This window comes from Ornithodoros turicata, chromosome 1 (genome assembly GCF_037126465.1).
Source record: "Ornithodoros turicata isolate Travis chromosome 1, ASM3712646v1, whole genome shotgun sequence".
NCBI classification, from domain to species: Eukaryota; Metazoa; Arthropoda; class Arachnida; order Ixodida; family Argasidae; genus Ornithodoros; species Ornithodoros turicata.
The window spans coordinates 145,207,504-145,232,059 of NC_088201.1; the positions used below are offsets into that span (position 1 = coordinate 145,207,504).

The 24,556-nt window shown below is 45.5% G+C and overlaps 1 protein-coding gene and 1 long non-coding RNA gene across 7 annotated transcripts in view; one reads left to right on the forward strand and one right to left on the reverse strand.

Moving 5' to 3' along the window:
* Nucleotides 1-1,337: 1,337 nt before the first annotated feature.
* The window catches only part of LOC135370510 (uncharacterized), a 104,360-nt gene continuing 81,141 nt past the window's right edge, over nucleotides 1,338-24,556 (forward strand). Inside the window, exon 1 of the long non-coding RNA XR_010415364.1 lies at nucleotides 1,338-1,396. This is a non-coding gene — a long non-coding RNA (uncharacterized LOC135370510). The remainder of the gene's footprint in view (nucleotides 1,397-24,556) is intronic.
* Nucleotides 20,633-22,621, reverse strand: LOC135370478 (uncharacterized). 6 transcript variants are annotated; one of them, XM_064604268.1, is made up of 7 exons: nucleotides 22,237-22,621; nucleotides 22,044-22,172; nucleotides 21,807-21,856; nucleotides 21,367-21,533; nucleotides 21,127-21,273; nucleotides 20,880-21,065; nucleotides 20,633-20,810 (listed from the first exon to the last, which is right to left on the reverse strand). In XM_064604268.1, exons 3-7 carry the CDS (start codon nucleotides 21,842-21,844, stop codon nucleotides 20,659-20,661), a joined length of 690 nt encoding a protein of 229 aa, XP_064460338.1. In that variant the 5' UTR covers nucleotides 21,845-21,856; nucleotides 22,044-22,172; nucleotides 22,237-22,621; the 3' UTR covers nucleotides 20,633-20,658. The 6 variants fall into 6 exon arrangements, with proteins under 6 accessions (XP_064460338.1, XP_064460330.1, XP_064460317.1 ...); XM_064604260.1 differs by having other exon boundaries at nucleotides 21,804-21,856; XM_064604247.1 differs by lacking the exon at nucleotides 21,807-21,856.

Below are 24,556 nucleotides of genomic sequence, written 5' to 3' on the forward strand. Positions count from 1 at the left end.
CGATTTGTTTTAGTTATGTTACGTTATGTATTATTATTATGTATTATATGTTATTATGGTATGTTATATTTGTTATGTGTACGCTCCTGGACCGTCAACCTGCGCACAGCAAGGCACAAAAGATACAAAATACGGCAGAAACAAATGGAACACGAACAAATATAATAACAGGAATAATAGAGTCATATGGAACTGTGTAGAGACACCAAATGAATGAAATGAAAACGTTAGAAGGGCGGCTAAAAGTGTCGTTCTCGCAAAAAAGCAATGGCAAACAGACTGCTGTCTGCTAAGAGAGGAAGCAGAAATGTTTCGCTAGGAAGCGGCATACGAAGTGCAACATGTGCAGCAAACATCTGAAACAAATCGTATCAAGCTTCGTTAAACGTAAATCTCAATGGGTACCAAGGGTACCTACCTTGCATAACAGAAATATGCGCCCACATGAGTTTGTTTTGGATTCGACGTCACTAGCGCCCCATGCGGAAGCTACAAGGAACTATCGGCAGGCTGGCGTGTTTACGTCGGTATAGCACATAGCAAATGCATGAAGACGAAAGTTTGCGTGGCCGTATTTATTTTGTTACGCAGTGCCTGATGTCGACGAGTTTTTTGTAGGGTTTCCTGCCGTAACTTCTTCACTTTGCAGCAGCGGAAGTCTGTCTGTCAAGTAGGTATCGCGCCACGCGCGAAAATTGACTGGCCTTTTATAGCATACACCCTGTATATCGTGGGGAAGCCCAAGTCGAACGATTTATTCCGTGGTCACCGTTACCCCGTCACCGTCGGAATGTCCATTTTCTTCCTCCCTTCCGCCCTCATACATTGTCCTCGTCTTTCCCCCGTCCCACCACTATATTACAACTGTTCTCCTGCACGTAAGGATACCTTATGTTCTAATAATCTTGCTTGCCTCTGCAAACCATTTCCATCTATTCCCAGGAGAATGTAACGTACTCGGCGGACAACGAGGGCTGCGAACGGTTTTCCGATTTTTCACAGCGCATATACACTCTTTCTAGGAATGTAATCAAAATAAGCCCGCACAGAGACGATGGCCGTGAGAATTAACTGCACGACATCGCACGAATACGAGAGAACCCACTTCATTTTTTAGTGACGTGGCATATTCTTTGCATTACCACCCGAAAACCCAAGTAGCGCTAATACAACCATTTATAATATTACAATATTATAATAATACAACCATTTGTCTCTTAAAAACTTACTTACTTACTCCTGTAAAGACCATATGGTTACGTGCATTTGGGATGCGGCGATCCGTTGCTTAAACATGTGGTATCTAGTCTTGAATTGACCAATGTTTTATTTTGCAGGGCGGAACACTGATGTACCGTGCGAAGTTCCGTCGGATTATATATACAAAAAAGCTGGAGTAAGTACCGGATTTTTTTTTTCCTTTTCAGAAGGGGGTGGTGGTGGTGCTGATGAAAGGGCTCGCCGTTGTAGGCCTCACTGAGGAGGCCAACGTCACGACTCGCACCCTGGGGGAATCTGCGACCCGGGCAGACTTCTAAGGGAAATGTGCCGCCATATGTCTGAAAGAGCCTGAGGAAAACCCAGGAAAAACCCCAGACAGCAGAGCCGGCACCGGGTTTCGAACCCGGGTAACTCCCTGAACAAGTGTCATTATGCCGAATGAAAATCCATTTAAACTATGTGTGCCTAAAAATTACAGGCTGTCTTTTACTCTTGTTTCGTAGTTTTGGAAATGAAATATTGCACAGAAAGAAAGATATGCTTGTACGAAAGTAAATTCTGGCTACCCAATGGGAATTTGCCAACTGCTGATAATCCGCCGGCCATCGGCAGTCGGTCGGCAAACGACTTCATCGGCCATGAATGATTGAAATAAGCGCGGGTCAATGTCACTAACGGAGTATGTTGGTCAACGGACGCTGGCCCCACAGAACACCCTGACACCTTCATGACGTGTCGTTAAAGCCTTGGCATGCATCGTCTGGCAACATCGGGTGGTCGTTGCAAAGAGATTCACCGAAAATAATGCACAGCTCCTTTTTTCGGTAATAGCAATACATATCACGATATTAAACCATATCCTGTTCTCTACCCAAGTGGAAAGTGCCGACTGCCAACCATCGGCCAGTGGTCGGTTTTTGGTTGGCATGCGACTTAGTCGGCCACTGAACCTTGGACCAACGTCAGTATATTGTCGCTCACAGTTGTTGTCAAACGACGTTGTGCGGCGATTTGCGGGCGTGCTACTGAGAGTTTTGTATAATATAGGCGGGCCGATGTCTGCTCTACACTGCAAACAAACTCGAAAACAATGCAGCTGCTACTCTAAAAAAAAAAAAAATGACGCTTTGACGGTTGCCAAAAAGTCGGATGACAGTTGGCAAACGACCCTTTGGGTCAGCCAACGTTGGCGCAACGTTGCATAGTGCTCTTCAGAGCGAGGTTTGGCAAGCCGTCGGCCAGGGTGCAGACCTGAACCAAGAACGAGTTTGTTGGCCAAGCACTTGCCAAACACGGCTAGGTTTACCAGCCAAACTCTTGGCAACCTCGGTCCAATCCCGGCACGTTTCCTTGGGAAGAGGGAAAGGCGGAAAGGTGTAGCACTGCATAAGTTCGACTTTCGATTGGCCAAGATATTGTCCCGAACCAAAAGTAGTAAGAAACAGACACGTTATCTTCATGGTGAACTAATGCGACCAGCAATTCCTCATGTCAGTGTTGTTTGTGTACACGTCGAATTAATAGCCCAAGCGAAAAAAAAAACGTGCTTGACCCAAGGTCGGCTGAGAGGAGTTGGCCAACAAAGTCAGCCTTGGTCCAAGCTAAGACAACATGGTTGGGCCGAGCTTGGAGATTGACAATCGCCTGAGACTGGCCATCCATTAGCCACCAACATAGGGCCAACCTTTCTGGCCAACCTGGCCAACGCTGACCCATATATGGCCCTATCACGGCCCAGTGAGAAATTTTGCATGACAACGCTACATCCCAGCGGGAAAAGCAATATTGGCGAAACACTGGGCCGACGTCTGCTTCCAACCTAAAAGTTGTCGGGCCAAGCTTACAAAAAAGCTTGGGCAAAGGTTGGGGATTGACAATGGCCTTACTCGGGCGAATGTTGAGGCCCGACCTGACAGATGTAGGGCCGATGTCTGGCTAACACGGAACCAAGCTTGGGTACTGATGGGTAAACGTGGGCCCTAGAATGTCCTATAGAACAACACTAGTTCATGAGACAACCACGGCCCGTTGCAAAAAAATGCATGACCCAACTATTAAGCAGCACATCGCAATATGCAGCTTTGGCTGCCCTCCAAGGAGAAAAACAACGTCGGCAAAATGCCGGGCCGACGTGTGCTTCCCACCTAAAAGGTCGTTGGACCGTCCTTGCAAAAAAAGGTTGGGCCAAACTTGGCATTAACTAGACTGGCCTACTCGGCCTTCGTTGGCGCATGATCGGTCAAGAAGCTTGTTTTTTGATACGGATCTGTACCCTGGCGAATGACTTGCCAAGCATTGGCCAGCCTGCATTGTGCCAAGTTAGGCCAAAGCAGTCCTGTGGCGTCGCTCGTATTCATACTCAATTGTCTCGCGGCGTAGGGTAACGGCGTAGGGGTAGAATCATAAAAGATCGCAATATGCCCGAGATCACTATAATCAAACAGCTCACGATAAAGAAAATAAATTGCATTTCTTTCCTGAGGAAGAACATCGTAGAACGTGAAGAAAAATAATGTGCAAGTTTCCGGCGATGCAGAATCAAAAATAACAAAGACGGTTAAGAGCATCAGCTGTTTACTATATACATTAAAAACAAGACTTTCGTGCAGTAGGCTGCACTTCTTCAGGTTTGAGGACCTGTTACAAGTGGTGAAGCATATATCAAAAAACCAAGTCACATGGTACAAGAGAAAAGGGTAAGGGTGAAGAGAACTACAAACGCGATACAAATATCAACAAAAATGAAAATGAAAAACAAAACGCAATCAGTAGGAGGTGGCTCGACAAGGTCAGACAGACATACAGACGAGTCGGAGTTGTACGTGGAGGAAACCAGTGAATAGCACATGAATAGGCACAGCAGCCAGTTGGCACAAAGGGCTTTAGAATGCGTACGGGGAATTAGGGCTCAAGGGCGAAGGATTGAGGACACACAGCACCTTGATGGCTAAGAGCTTCCAGACTCTGGGAAAGTAACGCGGAGTTGGTGTTTTACTGATTGTGTATCATCGTGTATGATGTGAAACAAGTGATAATACAATAAATAGACTCATAGTGTAAAGGACTGTAATGGACCGCCGTACACGTTGATGCCGTGCGGCTGTAACGTTGCAAATTTCGAAATGAAAAAGGATTCTCGATTTTTGCGTTTGATGTCATTAGCGTACCCGGATTCTAAAATGGTGATAAGTATATGCGTATGCAGATCATGTCCCGGAAGATTAAAATGTAGCGATACAGGTGACTGGCGTTTATTAACAATATCTGATTTATGGCCATAAAATCTTTCACGGATGGTGTTACGTGTTTCGCCTATGTATTGTTTATTGCACAATTTACATGTAATGAGATAGCAAACATTGAATGAGTTACAGCGAAGAGACTGCCGAATGGAGAAAACGAAACCATTAACAGTGCTACAGGTGGAGGTACATGTTGCAATAAATAAGCAAGTTTGGCAGCGGTTGCTGTTGCAAGGAACGCAACCGAGACTCTGTTGATTATTGCGAGAGGAAGTGAGTAAGTCGCGTGTGTTACGTGATCTCCGAAATGTAATAGTCGGAGCATTAGGGAAAATGTCTGAGATATTCGTCGGCGTGGAGTATGTTTAAGTGGCGTTTGAACACAGATCCTACATTACGGAGTGTGCGGTTGTAAGGTGTAATGAAAGTACATTTATTATGACTTGATGCCTTATTGGATTCACGAGAAAGCAACCTTTCCCTGTCTAGGGAGGTGGCTCTGGCTAGGGCATTGTCGATGAGATCGTCGGGATATCTGCGCTCCTTGAAGTCATTGCACATGTCCTTTGCATGCTTCAAAAAATCTTGTGTATTGGAACATATGCGTTTTAAACGTGTGAGTTGTCCAAATGGAATGTTTCGCTTTTGGATATTAGGGTGATGGCTGTTGAAATGAAGGTACTGCCGTTTGTCAGTCGGCTTCTTATAGAGATCTGTGACGAGTTTACCCGACTCGAGAGAAACAGTGACGTCTAGAAAGTTGATTGAAGTACGAGATTAGTTGCACGTGAATTTGATGGAATTGGGTCGTGAGTTAAAATGACCAAAAATTAGAGTAGAGAGGTTTCGTCAGCTGTCCAGATGGCAAAAATATCATCAATGTATCGCAGGAATACTAATGGTGTCACTGGAAAAGACTCTAAGGCTCTTTGTTCAAAAAGGCCCATGAAGAGGTTTGCGTAATTGGGTGAAACACGGGAACCCATCGCTGCGCCCTGAACTTGGACATAATGTTTGTCGTTAAAAACAAAGTTGTTGTACTGCAAGACTAACTCAAGAAGACAGATAAAGGTTTTAGTTTGAAGAAGATCAGACGGAAAGGAGGAAAGAAAAAGCTCTACAGCGTTGACACCTTCATCATGGGGAATATTTGTATATAATGACGTCACATCCATAGTTACCAGTATAGCGTTGTTGAGGTTAGGAGAAATGTTATTAATGGAATTTATTTGGGCAAGGAAGTCGTTAGTGTCCTTTACATAAGAGGGAAGTTGTGGAGGAATATGCTTGATGCAGTGATCTAAGACGAGGGATATTTTCTCAGTGGGTGTATTAACACCCGAAATTATAGGCCTGCCAGGGTGGTTAATTTTGTGCATCTTAATAAGGAGATAAAAAGAACCAGGCGTGGTGTTCTTTGGCTTAATAAAGTCTGCTATATTACGCGGGAGAGAGTTGTCTTTGGTAAGTTCTAAGATCTTCTTGTTGATTATTTGGCAGAATAATGACGTCGGGTCGCCATCAAGAGGTCTGTAAAATGTCTCATCATCAAGGTGTTTGTTTACCTCATCTATGTAGGCCGATACATTCATAACGACTATTCCGCCACCTTTGTCAGCAGGTCTAATAATGATATCTTTACGTCTCTTAAGATTCATTAAGGCCGTCCTTTCTGCTTTAGATAAGTTAAAATTATTAGCGTTGTTATCAATGACAGTTAGGCATTTAATATCGTTATAAACCGCTCTAATGTAATTGTCAATCATGGGGCTTGTTTTCGACGGGTCTGGTGTCCAGCTTGAGGGTTTCTTAAATGGTGTTATCTCTGTATGTTCACTGCCGTGGAAAAACGTCTGCAGGTGCATTCTACGACCTAAGCTCAGAAGGTCATTTAGGATTTCGAAATTGTCAGTGCTGGGAGGGGTGGGCACAAAGGTGAGACCTTTGGATAACACATTTACTTCTGCTTTGTTTAATGGTACGTTAGCGAGATTGAATACCACGTTGTTTGTGGCTGAACTGGGATATGTATGAGGTGTCAAAGCATCGCAAATATCAAGATCCTCAATCGGAGTGAGTTGAATGCCGTCGCGTTTCGCCTTCTTGGACTTAGTGCGTTGCAGGACAGAAAGTTTACGGACACAAAAAGAGCGCAGCTCATCCAGCTCATCCGGCGATAGTACACGGCTAAGTTGTCGAAGTTGATTGTCTGTGTCCTTATTGACATGTGAGGCTTCATTCTGTGAAATTCTGATGAGGATTATGGAAGCATGGGTCAAGATATTGGACCAACTTTTGGAATTACGGGGAGATTGAAATTTAAATGAGGAACATGCACTCAGCAGCAAACCTTTAGGAACAACGTGTTGTCTAATGCAGTCGGTATAAAAATACGAGTGGGAAACAAACCTTGCTTTCTTATCTAACAATTTTCGAGCCTTCAGGAAAGAAGGGGACTTTAAATTGTCCGAGATGAGTCAACGTGAACTTGAGCTTCGTGTGTTGTACCGTGAAGTGCGGAATCCTGGTTTCTTGAAAGTGGCCCCTCTCGAAGACGAAGGGGACGTAGGCTTCGGAAGGCCGTCGTTGGACACCGGGCGAACTGGCGAGCTGGAGACAGGGATGGCACTTACAGTGGGGTGCACAGTATCCAAACGAGGACATTCACGCACACTGGGCACTGGGGGCGAAGAAGTTGAGGGCTGCACAAGCACGTAATTACCATCGGAAGACGCGTTGCAGGTAGAGTCACATTTAAGGTCACATGGTGCGCACTGGGTGGCATGTGGAGGCACAGACAGAAGATGATGGCTACAATCCGACTTGCTCGGGCCTGCAAGTGGCACAACAGGGCTCAACGGGGCTGTGTATGAGACAGGAGTTGTGGCATGTTGGGCTTGAGGGTGCGGGCTCGGCGAAAGAAGGTCAATCGGAGGAAAATCTTGGAGGTTCAGATGAAACGTATTGTTGGGCTCCAGGGGTGAGCAAACGGCGGAAGAGAAGAAACGCTTGATGCAGTTGCGATAGGGTGTGATGAAAGAACTTTGGCCCCGCGGAGGTTGAGGTGGTGACCGTCTAATGGCAGCGTAGTGGCAGCGGTTGCTGTTGCAAGGAGCGCAACCGGGACTCTGTTGATTATTGCGAGAGGAAGTGAGTAAGTCGCGTATGTTACGTGATCTCCGAAATGTAATAGTCGGAGCATTAGGGAAAATGTCTTTGAGATATTCGTCGGCGTGGAGTACAGCAACCGCTGCCAAACTTGCTTATTTATTGCAACATGTACCTCCACCTGTAGCACTGTTAATGGTTTCGTTTTCTCCATTCGGCAGTCTCTTCACTGTAACTCATTCAATGTTTGCTATCTCATTACATGCAAATTGTGCAATAAACAATACATAGGCGAAACACGTAACACCATCCGTGAAAGATTTTATGGCCATAAATCAGATATTGTTAATAAACGCCAGTCACCTGTATCGCTACATTTTAATCTTCCGGGACATGATCTGCAATACTTACGCATATACTTATCACCATTTTAGAATCCGGGTACGCTAATGACATCAAACGCAAAAATCGAGAACCCTTTTTCATTTCGAAATTTGCAACGTTACAGCCGCACGGCATCAACGTGTACGGCGGTCCATTACAGTCCTTTACACTATGAGTCTATTTATTGTATTATCACTTGTTTCACATCATACACGATGATACACAATCAGTAAAACACCAACTCCGCGTTACTTTCCCAGAGTCTGGAAGCTCTTAGCCATCAAGGTGCTGTGTGTCCTCAATCCTTCGCCCTTGAGCCCTAATTCCCCGTACGCATTCTAAAGCCTTTTGTGCCAACTGGCTGCTGTGCCTATTCATGTGCTGTTCACTGGTTTCCTCCACGTACAACTCCGACTCGTCTGTATGTCTGTCTGACCATGTCGAGCCACCTCCTACTGATTGCGTTTTGTTTTTCATTTTCATTTTTGTTGATATTTGTATCGCGTTTGTAGTTCTCTTCACCCTTACCCTTTTCTCTTATACCATGTGACTTGGTTTTTTGATATATGCTTCACCACTTGTAACAGGTCCTCAAACCTGAAGAAGTGCAGCCTACTGCACGAAAGTCTTGTTTTTAATGTATACAGTAAACAGCTGATGCTCTTAACCGTCTTTGTTATTTTTGATTCTGAGGAAGAACAGCAGATACTATACATAGCTTTGTGTCGTGAGCTTACACATATTCGAGAGTCCTGCTCGCGTGTGAGTCAAAATGAAGGGGGAGGTGCCTAATTGGACGCCTACAGAAACAACATTGAAATGAGGAATTGCTTGTCGTACTAGCTCACCATGAAGATAATGTCTCTGTTTCTTGCTACTTTCGGTTTGAGACAATCACTTGGCCAATCGCAAGTTGAACTTATGCAGTGCTACACCATTCCGCGTTTCCCTCTCCCCGAGGGAACATACCGAGATTGAACAAAGCTTGGCAAGAGGTTGGCTGGTCAACCGAGCCGTGCTTGGCCAACGAGCTCGTTTCTTGGGATAGATCTGCCCCCTGGCCGACGGCTTGCCAAACCTCGCTCTGCCTATCACTATGCAACAATGCGCAAACGTGGTCTGACCGAAAGAGTCGTTGGTCAACTGTCATCCGACTTTTTGCGAATCGTCAAATCGCTTATTCTTGCTTTTTGTTTCGAGTAAGAGATGCATTATTTTCGGGTTTGTTTGCAGCTTAGGGCCGACGTTGACCCGCCTTTATTATGCCGAACTCTCAATAGCACGCCCTCAACACGTCGCACAACGTTCTCGGCCCAACGTCGTTCCCCAACCACCACAGTGAGCGACATCAGACCGACGTTGGTCCAAGTTGCAGTGGCCGATTTAGTCGCTTGCCGACCGAAAACCGACCACTGGCCGATAGTTGGCAGTCGGGAATTTCCACTTGGGCTTAGACACCTCACCCTTCATTTTCACTCACGTGCAAACAGGGCTCTCGAATTTGTGGAAGCTCGCGAGACAGCCTATGTATAGTATATGTTCTTCCTCAGGAAAGAAATGCTTACACTTGTCCCATCCCAGAGTTGGCAATACGAGAAATGCAATTGCTTTTCTTTGTGAGCTGTTTGATTCTGGTGGTCTTGTGCATATTGTGAGCTTTTATGATTCTCCCTCTCCCTGTTTTTTGCACTTTGAAACGCTGTTCCATTGTGGGAGATTTCTGCCCTGTAAAACGGCGTGCTCACAGTCCGTTGTGGGAAATACGAGCAACAAACAAAGGATGATAAATCGTTACTCTACGCCGCGAGACAATTGAGTATGACTAACGTCCATCCAACGTCGGGCCTACTGCTCTATGACTGTGGGGCCCATGGTCGGCCCATCAATAAAAATAGATTGCTGGCTAGGGTGAAGCCAGGGAGACCCCAAACTGCAATCAATTTCTGTTTTATGCTAGCACTACCTTGGCCCTATGTCATTCAGGTCATATACGTTGGCCCAACCTCCAGAAGATTAAGTCAGGCCGCGTTAGGCCAGTGCCAATCCCCGACCTTTGCCCGGTCACATTTACGTAGGTCGGGTCGACAACTTTTTGTCTGACACTGTACACTGTGCCGACTTTGTGCCGACATTGTTTTCCCCCTTCGGTAATTCTGTACCATATTTTACAGATTATAAACTCTCAAAATAGGGCTCAGGAGTTGTACCCTTGAAGCGACAAAGGCCTGCGACGTATGTTAGTCCAAAAAGGTACAGATCAACGGTAAAGACTGAGTAGTAGAGGGGCTGAAGGTCAATATTCGAATGCTTGGTTTCTGAATGTCGTATGTGGTGCTCCAAGATGTAAGATCGCATGGACGTGTAACAGTGCCTGCGAAAACAAGCGTTTTTGTCGTGATCGTTACTATGTCACACTGCTCAGACAGAAACACGAACAAACGACCATGTTAAGCCCACAATGTCTTCCGAGCGTATAGCTTCGAATATCCTTGTTTGGGTTTCGAGTCTGGTTTCTGCAAACAATTGACGCTGTTGAAAACGTCCTCCCGCCTTCCTCCCACATTAAGAGGAAATGGGACCTCTCCATTGTGCGGACACCCTCGTTTGGGTGGTCGTAACTCTGTAAGTCATACTGGAATGTCGCGCAAGAGAGAAATGATAACTAAACGTGCTCCTCGAAGTTTTTGCGGTGACAACCGTTATTTTTCTTTCTGAGTGCATGGTTGGTCGGTCTACTGTGCTGCTTGCGGCCGCTGTTGCGGTACTGGATCTGCGTTCGTGATTGGCCCTGACTGCGACATTGGACCTCTGTGCGAGATTCGTGCGGTGGGCAATGAAGTTATTAATTGAGGAGAGAGACAACGAAAAAAATTCACTGGACGGTTACAATAGTCAGTAATGCGAAATTTGAGTGAGCGCGGCTTTGGAAGTTCAGTTATACACCACTTTTTTTTTTCTCGCAGTACTTCCTTAAGGTGGCACTCCTCAGTTCGTGAAGTCGTTGTGAAGTCGATGAGAAGTCGCTGCCCACGTCGGTGAGGTACAGCCGGGCTATGTCTGTAGTGCGACTCAGTGTCACGTATACCAGCTTTTGCGGATGTCCCTTGGCATAGGAGTACACAACTTTTTCATACGTGTCTCATTGCGATTTGTGAACAGTGATGGCACAAGTAGGCACAACGGGTAGCTGCCATCTCCTCACCGATATCGTCGTCTGATGTATAACGTAGGTTACTGTGCGCCTTTCGATAGGTATCCAGTTCTGCTAAATGTCTCTGTTGACTGCCCGTAACTATCCCAATTTTGTGGCCGCCAGGGATCCAGTCACAAGTTTGGAGCCAAGCAACCGACGAGTTCCGGCTTCCCAAACGTGCCCTCTTTCTTCGCTTTCCTCCTCGAACCTTCTTCACTCCTTCCGTACGCTTCCTCGCTGCTTTCCTCCTCACGCTTTCCGGTACTTCCGCTCCTAGTTCGCTGTGCCGGTTATAGCGCCGACGCCGCTCAACGTAGGACCGGGAGCCGAACAGCTGCGCTCTAAAGTTACACGTTTTGTCTGTGCTCCATCATCCCGGCAACAGCGGACGTGATGGCATAAGGACTCTAGGCACAAAGAGTGTTACGATGCCGATGTCAGTAAACGCGCACAAATGGATTGCTAGAACCCCGCGAGACTTTATGATGTCTGCCACTCGAAAGTTAAACTTGGTCTGCCTTCAAAGCAGTGAAAAAGCTCAGCGGGGTGTAGAGGGCGAGCTGGTACTTGCACAAGGCGAAATAACTGTAGCAACTGTAGCAACACGGGTTAATAAGCAATGTAGGCAGGGTGACTGTAGACTCGCAACTGAAACTTTCAGACGCGCAAGCTTGTATGAAGAACACTGGTGGATTACTCCCGGTAGAGTGATCTCTACAAAACCAGAATACAATAAACACGAAGAATTTGCCTGACCCATAACTGGTACCTTGGGAGGTTTTCCTACATAGTTCTTACCTCTATTCGCTCCGAGATTGAACGGTGTCGGGGCGCTGTGGAGAACGATGAACTACCGTGGCGTGGACGCGTCGTCTGCTTTTACACGTGTATTCCACATTCAGTGCAGTACACGGAGCACTGGGGAACCGAACAGTATCGTACCATCGCGGCACAGTCTTTCTGTACATATACACAGGAATTACAGAAAAGAACCATTAACCCCGAACATCGGCCCACGTGTTATCCACACTGTAAAGGTGACAGTGTCGAGCCCTATACGTCGACCTCGTAGCGAATAAAAAGTGAACTCATTAAGGCTTTGAGCGAGAATGTTTTGTGCCTGAGTGATTTCACGGACACACTGCTCTCTCATACAGCTCTGATAACAGTGATAGTACATAGTAGTATCCTCGGAAATGGAAGAGCACGGGTGGCAACCTGAACATTGGATTCCTAAATGCCGAGGGGGTCCTACCTAAATAAGATGTTAATACGCATGCTCTTGCAATTTAACATTCATGCATTTGCCCGACTGATCGAAGTATACTCACGAGAGAGGAGAATGCAATAAACTAAGTGCAAACTACAGTCAACACAGGGGCACCTATGCTGAACGTTGTAGGAAATAGGTGCTGTGTTATGGTTGGTCCTGCGCGAAGTCCATGTAGCCCAAGGGAGCCAGGGAATACGACAATGGCTTCTAACCTTGAGGCTAGTTTTTTCAGGTAATCAGAAAAGGGATTGGGTGTAGGAGACGCAGATCGGTCTACGCGGAGCCCGATCCCTAGACGTGATGGAGGAATTTTTCTTTTCGTTGCCCAAAAGGACTTCCGCTGTAATGACAAGAAGGGCCAACGGGTGTCCCAGTTCCCTCAGTTTGACGTGCTCTTAGAGCTTTTGACGAGCGAAACCTGAATGGTCAGAACCAAACGAGAGCACGCACTTTTTTGCATGACGGGAGTATTTCCAGCAGTTAGTAGTAAGTACTGACCACGTTTATCCGCAAACGCACATCTTCGTCTAAACACGATTTAATTAGGAATTAGAGCTTATTGGGACCCCCATAGTAATCAGCACCCTCCAGGGAGTCACCACACTAATTGGAGAGCATCTAACTCGTGTCCAGACCAGTTTTGCGTTTCCGGATAATCGTGGTCATAAATAAGAAAAAATAGGTAGAAAATAAAACAAATATATAGAAATAGAGTGGAGGGAAACAATTTATTCGAAAATCGACGTTGCCGCAGCGAAGTAACCGCTCCGGAGTGACCAGCGTCTGCCATGTTGGTAGTTGGCACCCAGCGGTTGCAGAGATCGACGACAGGTGGCCACTTAGTTGCAAGGCATCACACCAGATGGCACCACACTCGTAACTCTATGCGAGAAAGACAGAACAAGATACTAGCGGCAGGTAAAAATGGCAGCATTGCTAAACAAGTCTAGGCATGCGAGAGAAAAGGTTTAACCGCTACTGCTAAACAGCACGGAGAAAACAGTACACATCGAGGAAAAGGCAATCGACTAGGCCTAGCCACAGCGTCACAACACTACGCGGCTAACACAAGGCGGGAACCACTAGCCACACGACGGTAAACGTGCGTCAACAGGCTTGGTACGTTTTTATCGCTTTTTGGTACGGGACACCACTAAACAAGTCTAAAAATGCACATACAGCGAGAAAACGCTTAACACGAGCACGGTAAAACAACGCGGAAACATCGGTAAATCACCCACCTTTTTCTCCTGTGACTACTCATCAGCCAGGCAGAAACGGAGCAAACGCGGGGACTGCGGAGCACCCGAGTGTACGTCTGCTCTCCGCGAGAGCCAGCGAGAAACTGACTGGGACGCCGCTCCGCGGCAGCTACGCATGCGCGCTCCTAGCGCCCTCTGGGACGACCACCTGCGAGAGGCTAAGAGAGAAGAGCATTCCTGCACCCCCTGCTGGCTGTGCTCATTGGTCGTGACGTCATCCTATTGGCTCAGGGCTACACTGTTTTTTTTTTCCACTAATGCTCCTTTCGACAAGGTCAATCTACAATGAAGCAATGGCATGACGTCGTCATGCACCTGCGTGGCACAAGGACGCGTGCGCTCTAGACAGGGGACCTATTATTTATTGAATCACTATCCCAAGATTATTTCCTTTATTCTTCTATAACGATTGCATAGGAAACTATTGCAGAAGAGCACCATAGATAAGAGGAGATTGTAGCATTTCATTCCCAAAGTCTTACTGCACAGGAAAAAACAAAATAATGGTTCAGCAAGACATGTCCATCCCAGCCGAGAGTCATGCAGCTAACTGAATAATGATGCTTTGTTCCTCCTAAATAAAGTCACACACCTGCCCCCCTCGCGGTTGCTCTCTGAACTAAAAGAATCGCAAAATTATTAAGAATAGCTCTACTCCCATTCAAAACAGCACTATCGTCATCGTCAAGAATATTCGTTGTACAAAAAGAAAAAAACTACATGTCGAAGGAAAGCATGTCAGAACAGGTCAGAGCATGTCAGCGCATGTTTGTCAGACAACAAGGAGGAAAAAAGCGAAAAGAAACAAAGAAGAAAACCAGCATCAAACTATTTCTAAGCACACACACTCCTCTTATTCAAAAACAGTGCTCATCATAAATCCGTCCAGGACAATACACACCATTTTTCTATTGCTACGCTTTTTCCAGTAACAGTCAATGCATTGGTACAGACTGCGTGATGTCATCACATCCTGTCTGAAGAAGACAGTGGCAAAGACAAAGACTCCTATTATTTATTGAATCGCAACATTATTTCCTTTGTCCTACTCTTAATGACATTCATTCTCTCATTAAAATTCAACAAGAAAGCACCGTGCATATTAAGGATTTTCACCCAAAAGGCTCATCATGGTCATTAGAACTACAGTAAACTACCACTGCTTTTTAAAATAATAAGTGAGTCCACTCAACATCACCTCCAGGCTTATGTACTACATGACTCTTTCTATGCTCACACATTCGTTGTCTGAGGCTACACCTGCGAGCAAAGAGGCGCGAAAGCTGGGGGGGGGCAAAGTTCCATTCGCGCATTGCGAGCAAAAAGGCGCGAAAGCCGGCGAGCAAAGTTCCATTCGCGCACGCCAAAGCACAAGACAGAACGCCTTTACGGGAACATGATGGCATTCCCACCATATTAATGATTTTCTACCTTGCATTGCAGTTTAGAAAAACTACTACAAATCTATAATTTTACGAGTCTATTTTAAATGGAAATTTTAAATTCTACTTTATATGGAAACTATAATTGCCCTATTACTTGGATCGCTATTAATGAAGCGCTCGTATTTTTTCTCTCATCCCATTTCAGGCTTGTCATGCAGTGAAGCAGACTCACATCCAAAATAATTAATTTACACTGAGGGTGCCGTGGTTTAGGAATTCCTATCCTGCGCTCAGATGCAAGCATTTCTTCTCGGATACCTTTAACAGCTGACTTCCTCAACATACCGAGCTCCTAACAACATCTAACAAACAATCAGAGAAACCCTCTTCTCAGCTGTACCATGCGACTTTCTTCTGCGTAAAATCGGTCATTTGAGGAAGAGAGCAGCGAAAAATTGCGCGCACTTGTGCTTGACTTAAAAAACCTGAAGCATGTGCTAATAAACTAAGAAAAAGACACTCATGTCTGGTATCTGATGGTGCCACGTACACAGACGCATTGCCTTTGCGTAAAGAAAGCACAGGACAGGGATACACGATTTTCCTTAGGTGAGCAGGGAAAAGGCTTAAGACCTCAGGTCACCACACAGCGCCACGCGGCTAGCACAACATGACACCAACAAGATACTAGCAGCGGGAAGAACTGCAACACTGCTAAACAAGTCCAGACATGTCATGATGACGTCACAAATCAGGAAAAAAGCACACGCATGCACGCACAGAGGACAACGCATTAAACACACAGAGCGCTCAGGAATAATCGTAGCGTTACCGCACATCGCTACGAAGCTCAACGTCTAACACAAGACGACAGCAACAATATATTAGCGAAGGGTAAAAATTGCAACACTACTGAACAAGTCCAGACATGCGACATCGCATACAAAACACTGCTCCTCGGGGAAAAGGCCTAAGCCTGCGGCGGATCATCATAGAGCATACACAACTTCATTTTTCTATTTCGCTTAAACTAAACGCGGTCTTCTTGAAAAATGATGTACAAGATGCCATCTTCTTCCCAGTACATGACGTCACGTTTCTGATATCTCCTAGCCTGTAGCGCAGATGAATTCTTCTATCCTTTAACATATTTTACCCCATCCCATGCTTCGTCCCATTTGTTTGTTCGCCGATGATGTAGGGTCTTTAAGACACAATTTTTCTTTTTTAGTCCTTGTCTAGAAGGCCATCCTAGTCAGCGCTGCTGCATGTGGCTCATCGCGGCGTGATGCGAAAAACATGTATATACGGGGTCACGCTCTACTGCCGTACCCCTTGCATTTGTTTCCCAGATCTAGAAACATAGTTAGGACGTTTAACGTCTCCTGACGCAGATCTTTCCCTGCAGTATCTTGCTCAATTCTTTTACCACACCTCTGAAAAGACCCCATAACTGTGCTAGTTCATCTCTGGTGTCCGAGGGCAGGGCTGGGGTCGCAAGGCGTGGTAGACTCTCAAGAAGTATATCGTCATTCTTCCCTGTTAATGATGTGAATTTAGCAACTTCCGTTTTGCTGTCAGTGAGCAGTCTGACGTTCGCACCAGTTTCCTTTATAATGTCCACCAGTTTTCTCAAGGACGTGTCTTTTCCTTTTGAATCGCGCACACTATTAGCAGTGTCTACGTCCTGCATTTCCATAGCAGGTTTTCAAGAAACTGCTCGACTATTCGTATCTTCATGTGCAAAACAATAGGGTCAATGAAGCGGTGTTCCATAGAGAACAATGGGGGGTGCCGCACTAAGTTTTTCATGTTGCCGTACATCTGCGTCTGCTTTCCACTGGCCGAACAATAACTTGTGAGTGTTTGTTTCACAAAATTGATTATCATAATAATACCTAAGAGGATCCTTAATTCAAGTGCTTATATGCGTTCGATTACCGATGCCAAACAATTTAAGAAATGCTTATGCGACCATTGCGGGCGGAGGGGTGACGTGGAAATTGGAGCGATCTGCATGCCTACACTGGCGGCACTTTGCTGGGGGAAGGGATGAAGAGGGGGAGATGAAGGAGGAAGGCTCACGCGTCTGGCTGGCATGACCATTGCGCTGCATTGCCGTTTTTCAATTTCCACTTTTTACGTGTTGTCATTGTTTGCTCCAGTTGACCAAAATGTTTCATGTACTTGTTTATTTACCTCCACGTATCTGCACATTTTTTTCATGTGGTTGTATGCTGCTATGTTAACATTATGCTACGAAATGCTAACCTCCCGTTTGTATTGCCTCCATGGCCAATAGCGGAAATAAATACATGAGTCTGTACGTCTCACAGAAAAAACAACCGTCCACCTTCCGCGTACATGCTATGAGAGCGATAAGAGATAAGAGCGATAATCAGCTTCTTTTGCGGGACTCGCCGATGCCACTCGACTACTGAAGTTTCTCTCTTTCTCTCTTTGTTTTTTTTATTTTCTTTTTTTCTTACAGCGGTTGCAGACCGGCCACTGCTGCACGGCTCATGATGTACTCGTACCGGGGCATCAAGCGCGGAATTATTATTTTATCTGTATCTTGTTGAGTTGCCCGCTTCATCACGGCTTCCGCGTTAACCACATGACAGACAGAAAGGCGAGGGGGATTACAGCAGCTATCAACGAAACCCGTGCACAAAAGTAACGACCGACTTATTGTTTCCTTTGATTTTAGTGACTTTTTTCCTCCTTCCATACTTCATCTAATGAAATCATTCCTTGTTCATCAAGATATCTACTGGACCTGATAGCACTGCGGTCTTGTCTTGAGTAGAAAGTATGCTAGGACGTTGCCAAAGCTTATTCGCTCTGCGCGCGTTCTTGCTATTGTTCCTGTATGCAAGAGCTTTTGTGCCCCTATTTTCTGCGGCTTAGAATTCTGGGAGTCTGCGACGGGAGTACGAACAGATGGGCCTTCCTATATGTCTTCAGACTGCCTGTAACTGCCATAGAACGAACTGCCATAGTCTGTCTTCAGACTGCCATAGAACGAATAATTGCTAAAATGGTATTCGATAATCTGTATGGGAATATACAAGGAATATATTACACGTCCGTGAGAAAGCTGGCAGAGATTATAAAGGGATCTGGTGCGAACGTCAGACTGCTCACTGACAGCAAAACGGAAGTTGCTAAATTCACATCATTAACAGGGAAGAATGACGATTTACTTCTTGAGAGTCTACCACGCCTTGCGACCCCAGCCCTGCCCTCTGACACCAGAGATGAACTAGCATAGTTATGGGGTCTTATCAGGGGTGTTGTAAAAGAATTGAGCAAGATACTGCAGGGAAAGATCTGCGTCAGGAGACGTTAAACGTCCTAACTATGTTTCTAGATCTGGGAAACAAATGCAAGGGGTACGGACAGTAGAGCGTGACCCCGTATATACATGTTTTTTCGCATCACGCCACATGAGCCACATGCAGCAGCGCTGACTAGGATGGCCTTCTGGCCAAGGACTAAAAAAGAAAAATTGTGTCTTAGAGAACCTACATCATCGGCGAACAAACAAATGGGACGAAGCATGGAATGGGCTAAAATATGTTAAAGGATAGAAGAAAATTCATCTGCGCTACAGGCTAGGAGATATCAGAAACGTGACGTCATGTACTGGGAAGAAGATGGCATCCAAGAGGAAAGAGGCCACGTATAAGTGTCGAACTCAACCAGCGCGTGTCACGCATGTTAGATGTGGACTCTATGACGCGAGGTGAGCTAAGAACGGAAATCGGGAACGACGTCCAAAGATCCAGACGACGGCAAGCTGAGGCAAATGTTGCGTCACAGCTTGAGTAACGTCGTTTGGAGTGCCCCCGATTATTTTGTCTTCAACGTTAAAAGGAGGACATTGTGATCGCATATATGCAACCATGCGAAGTTTTTCCTAACATGAAGACGTCACTAACTCTTATGTGTAAATCTAATGTTCATCCTGCTTCATTCATACTTATTCAACTCATATGTACCAGCAATCGATGCTACACAACTGACTTGTACGTGGTGCACGCAGTTGCTTATCAACTAGTCAATAAATTTTTCTTCACACCTACGGAAACAGAGATGATCGAATGAAAAAAGACGCGACAGCGAACGACACAGTCCCAAGCAGTCTGCTGAAAGCGCGAGCATGTACGACGGCTGGATCAAGATAGTAAATCTTCAGAAGAAATACGCTGATGAGACAGCACACCCGCTAGAACCCTCTCCACTGACGAAAAGAAAAGCCAGGAGTACGGCTGTCGAAAAGCACGCGGCATTAGGCTCCGATAGGGATAGATTTGAGCCAAGGTACATATAAATGGTAGCGCAGCTTGCATTGGCCACCACGTCTTCAAGGGCGGCCATGATAAAGACCGTCAGCGCCATCCATCCGTTGCGGGGCACACTACAAATTTCGTCATAATGACGTCACCTGGACGTCACGTGGTACGTCACCGTTACGTATAGCACGGGGCGTGCCAGGCGCTCGCGCAGCGCGTTCTTTCCACCGCGATGCCGAGCCGCAGAATGTCACAATCGCTGTTGATAGCAAATCCAAGAGCAAAAGCTCATGAGCAATTTGTGAACAGAGATGAATTAACACTAGCGACATGCGTGCAACAAAGGACACAGGAGACCAGGTGGGGGCTTGCTTTCTTTTATCACAGGTAAATTCGCCATGGTATTGTAAACAGTATAAATACAGTATAAACAGTATTATGTAGTCCGTCCAACTCCAGTATAAACACCCACGACAGAATAATGTGCAATAACCAGTGTGACAGCCTATGTAGTGAATAAGCACAAAAAGATAATGTACAAATTCCAGCAAACATAGATAGGGCCCAGGACTATTGCTGTCCCCATGCACATCTGGAGCTTTCCACATATCTCTCGTACCAAGAAGGCGGAAGTGAACATATTTGCACTTTTGGGTCACATTATATGATACTTGCATGCTGTGTGGTGCTATGTCTCCCAACAGTTTTTGGCATTCGTAATGAATGCTATGGAGGAATTCGAAAGCACAAGTCCATTAGCTCAGTTTAGAAGTCTGTGATACTTTATCTTGCAAAACAGCCAAAATACTATCAGCTTCCAGCAATGACAACCTTGTTCAGAGCATACACACTGTTCATGACTACTACTTTGATTACAACAGCATTTTTGTATTAAAGGCATGTCAAAGCATTGACAATGTTTTCTGCTTCTGCTATTTTGTGCACATTTTGCTACGTGGTGTAGGTTTTTTAAGCTGCACAAAGTGCTTAGCCCTGCACATAACTGCACGTACATACTGGCAGTTGTGCACACAACTATCGAACTCAGCACATGATCCAAAATATAAAATTACGTACTAGGGATCTATGTAGACAGGTATACACTAAATGCATATCAAAGAGAGGGCAAACTGCTGATGATCCAAAATAGAAAATCCATGCTAGGAATCTATATACAAGGGGAAGCAAACAACAACTTTATTATGGGATGACGGCTGGGGCTTCCACACGGATACACCTAATACATATCAAAGAATAGCAAACTGCTGAAGATTCAAAATAGAAAATGTATGCTAGGTATCTATGAACACAGGTGCTGAACACAGGGCTTGCAACTGGTGCACTTTCTTGCGGAGGTTATCCAGCTTGCCTTTTGTTGGCTGTGCTGGAGCTGCTAGACTACTGGACGATGGGCAATCTTTGGGGGGATGCCAGCCACTTCCACCTGCAAATGGTGATCAAAAAGCATTCACAAGTCTGCGGACTTCATGGCGGTAGAGTATTCCTCACATACCTCCTAAGTGCTGAGGTGACGAGACTGCACGCAGTACACCAGACGACGTTCCTGGCAGAGGAGTGACAACTGCAGCTAGTGGGGAGACAACAGTGCTCTGTGTTGACAAGGCTGGTGCGTGTTGTGCGTAGCTATGGTCCTGATGAGACAGATCACGCTGTTGCTGACTTTCTTCAGTACCACACTCTGATGAAGCAGATGATGTCGTACAGTTAGCCAACCCAACAACTACGTTACTCAAGTATACCTTCAGCATGGCAAGGATGACTCATCTGGTGAAGGTGTATTGCTCCTGTGCTGTCGTCATCGCAGGCTACCACAGCTTGCACACGTTCCTCCGTTGAAGGCCCACTGCTTTCAAGTCTGCTCTGATTGGCGTAGGCACTACTTCCTCCTGTAAACCACCAGTAGCACTCACAATAATTGCCTCTAGAGTTACAACATTTTCATGTGATAACTTGAGCATACCGACTTGTATTATACTTACCAACGCCATGCAGTGTGCGCTTCAATGTAGGAACTGCATCCCACCGAAGCCTTCCTGTGCGCAAATAAGCAACTGGTGCGAAGTGCTGGGAGCACAGGACCTTAGAGCGAATGGAAATTAGACTCGTATCCGCCTCCAGGTTGCAAAACTCCAGCCACGCCTTGTACCTGCGAAGCAGTTTTATTGTTGAAGAATTATGCAAAGCTGTGCCACGAAAACATGCACTAGCTACAGCAGCCTGACCCTGTATGCCCTACATTCAGAGTTCAAAAAAAAAAAGAAAAAATCAGCATGCAAAGCAAGCCATCAACATGCTAGCATTGGGTACATGTAAGCACATGCAGCACAGCCCTTTGTGTCCCGTACATGCAAACCGTTGCAAAACTCCTCGTTGAAAGCAGCCCAGCAGCCACATGCTTAAATATTTACATGTTTACCACCTCACTGTGGAAGGATGACCTATCCAGGGAGTGTCCATACAGACTGAAAGCTGGAAAACAGGTGATACCATTGAAACGCTATTAATCTTATGTAACTTGCACTATGTTCACTTCACCGCTCTCAATAAAACTCGGGGGGAGAGGTACGCATTTTACTTCAGCAAACACTGCACGTCCTCAACCAAGTGACTCAGCTCCGTTCTCGGCCGTAGACACTTATAATATATAGGAACTCACCTCAAGGGGTCCCGAGGAAAACGGTGGAAACTTATACCGCCCATAGTGTCATCGGCGTCACAGTTTCCTTTCTCCTTCAGGAGGCACCGCTTATGTAGCGCCTCGACATGGTGCGTCTCCCGGTAGAGCCTGCAGGAACAGGTTTACCGGCGTTCTGTTGTGTTTTACCATTGTTCGTGTGTGCCTGCCTTACCTTAGTTCTCCGAGAAGTGTCCCCTGTTTGACTTGGTGGTTTGAAATTGAAAAGACGACGATGAAGAAGAAAACGGCTATCAACAATCACAAAGCGCGCAGTCAACGTACGGCAAGCTCGTAGCTAACAACATGCTGAGGGACAGGAACCGGAAGCGTACTCGGCTCTGTCTATAATCTTACGTATTACTGGCAGACCGGGCGAATTGCTATATTAAAAATATGCATATTGGATTAATACACACATTATTCGCGCCTCCGATCAAATTATTTTTGTTTACGTTCGTAGTTTGCCCCTCAACAACCACGCTCGCATGTGTATCATGAAGGGCGCAGTGTTGCTAACACAGATTTGGTATTTTTTCTCGCCTTCGCTACCATTTATATGTACCTTGTTTGAGCCACTACGGCGTTAGCTGTATTCAGTATGGAAAATAAAAGACAGGAACGCAGTACGATACGTTTTTTTTTTTTACTTCGTTGTCAGAAACTGTGCTTATTTTGATAGACTTTGATAGATAGACCAGAAAGTCGCCACAAAATCGCAAATGAAACTCAAACAACAGAAGTCGTGACTTCTTAACTTTTTTTGCAGTTTCGAGGTGAACGACATATCTACAGTATCTAAAAAATGCAGATGACATTGACAAGGCAACGAGCATTATTGTGATCAAAAGAGAGCAGAGCAATGTGTTATAATACAAACGGAACACGTGACCGCCTTTTACAATTGCGCTTTCCTCCCTAGAGAGAGGCTCCTGCGTTCGCGAGGAAGCCTGACATCCTATAGCTGTATCATAAATTGTCTCCGCCCCCCCCCCAAAAAAAAAAAGAAAAGAAAAAGGAAAAAGGAGAGAGCGAGAAAGAAGAAACCAAACCGGCAGTCTATACAAACGGTGTGTTCATCAACTCGGAGTTTCGTAATATATAGATCGGTTTTATAGTTCAGCGTCATGCGCGTGTGTGTGCATGGTTGTCCTACTTCCCTCATCTTACATGCGTATCCGTAGGTTCTCTGCACTGCCGAGCTTTCAAGCCTCCAGCATTTTTTGCGTCTAGACGACACCATCTACGTCACCGCGACATATCCACGCCAACATTCACTCAACTTATAGACCTATCGTGCCTCAGAATACATTGTTTCTATAAGCAAACTGAATGTTGGTTCGTTAGGCACACTTTAGCCCGCCAATTTTAGTCAAATCTTTTATTTTTGTATGTCTCAAATTTTGCAACCGTGTCCCACTTTTTAGTTTTTTTTTTTTTCTCGCTATTTCATAAACACGATTGTACATTCCGTCTACTCGAACGAGCCTCGAATTCTTCCGGGAGTCAGTATGGAAACACATGAGGATATACAGGTTGTCCTTTGTTAGGTGCCACAGTTGTTATTAAAAATTTATGAGAGCCCCGGACGTGCCGTTTGGGCGCCTAACATACCTGGCCTCCCGGATATCTTTCCTAGCCGGTCACATCAGTGTTCGATGGCTAACTGAAATGGTATACATAATTAGCTTCACTAATTTTCAAAGATAAGAGATTGACCGAATGACAGCATCGAATCCCTTGGAGTCTTTGTACATTCTCTATGACCGACGCATTGGTGTCTATAATTATTAACCTATCCTCGATAAACTTGGTTTGACAACCCTAGCACATCGTAGAACCTCAGATATCACATTTTCCAATGCAAAGTAGCACATGTCTCGTCTTAAGCTGTCGTTGATCTATTTGCTGCCGTTCATCCTTCGTTCATCATCTTCACATAATGCTCCACGTGCAGTGGGGTAGTGTGCGCACCTCCGCGGTGAAACACCCCATCTCATTGTCATCATTTATTTTATGTTTTTGTTGTGCCGTTCACTCCGACCACACCTTTATTTTATGTTTTGTTTGATTTCTCACAGTTTAGCAGATACCAACAGACTTCGTAACAGCCATAATGTACACACGTTTGCTCAACGATGTTAGTTCTCCTAACAGCTGTCAAGTTTTTAGCTTTTTATATCCTATACCCTTACCACGTGAAGTAACACACAAATCTTTGCTCCTCGTATTGTTATTTCTTATTTGTCTTCTTTATCTGTTGTAGTCTCTTCTGCGGCGACCCATTTCCCAAACCTGTGGTTGCGCGTGGCCTTGAACGTAGGCTTCGCCGCTACGCGTTCGTGCGGCGATTGAAGGCTCCTTTACATGTTCAAAATTTGGAACCCGAATGGAACCTTGAAGATGCCACTATTCATGCCAAAAAAAATGCTCAAAAGTTTCGTCTTGGCAGAGGAAAGATGCCATTAGAGAACGAATGCAAAGCGCTGCCAGCA

Excerpts from the sequence above, each read along its gene's own strand:
- LOC135370478 (XM_064604231.1), bottom strand. The coding sequence starts at position 21,877 with ATGGTATCACCTGTTTTCCAGCTTTCAGTCTGTATGGACACTCCCTGG. Across the intron at positions 21,274-21,366 it reads GCGCACACTGCATGGCGTTG|GAGGAAGTAGTGCCTACGCC; the intron begins GTAAGTATAATA and ends GGTGGTTTACAG. Across the intron at positions 21,066-21,126 it reads TCATCCTTGCCATGCTGAAG|AGTGTGGTACTGAAGAAAGT; the intron begins GTATACTTGAGT and ends CTGCTTCATCAG.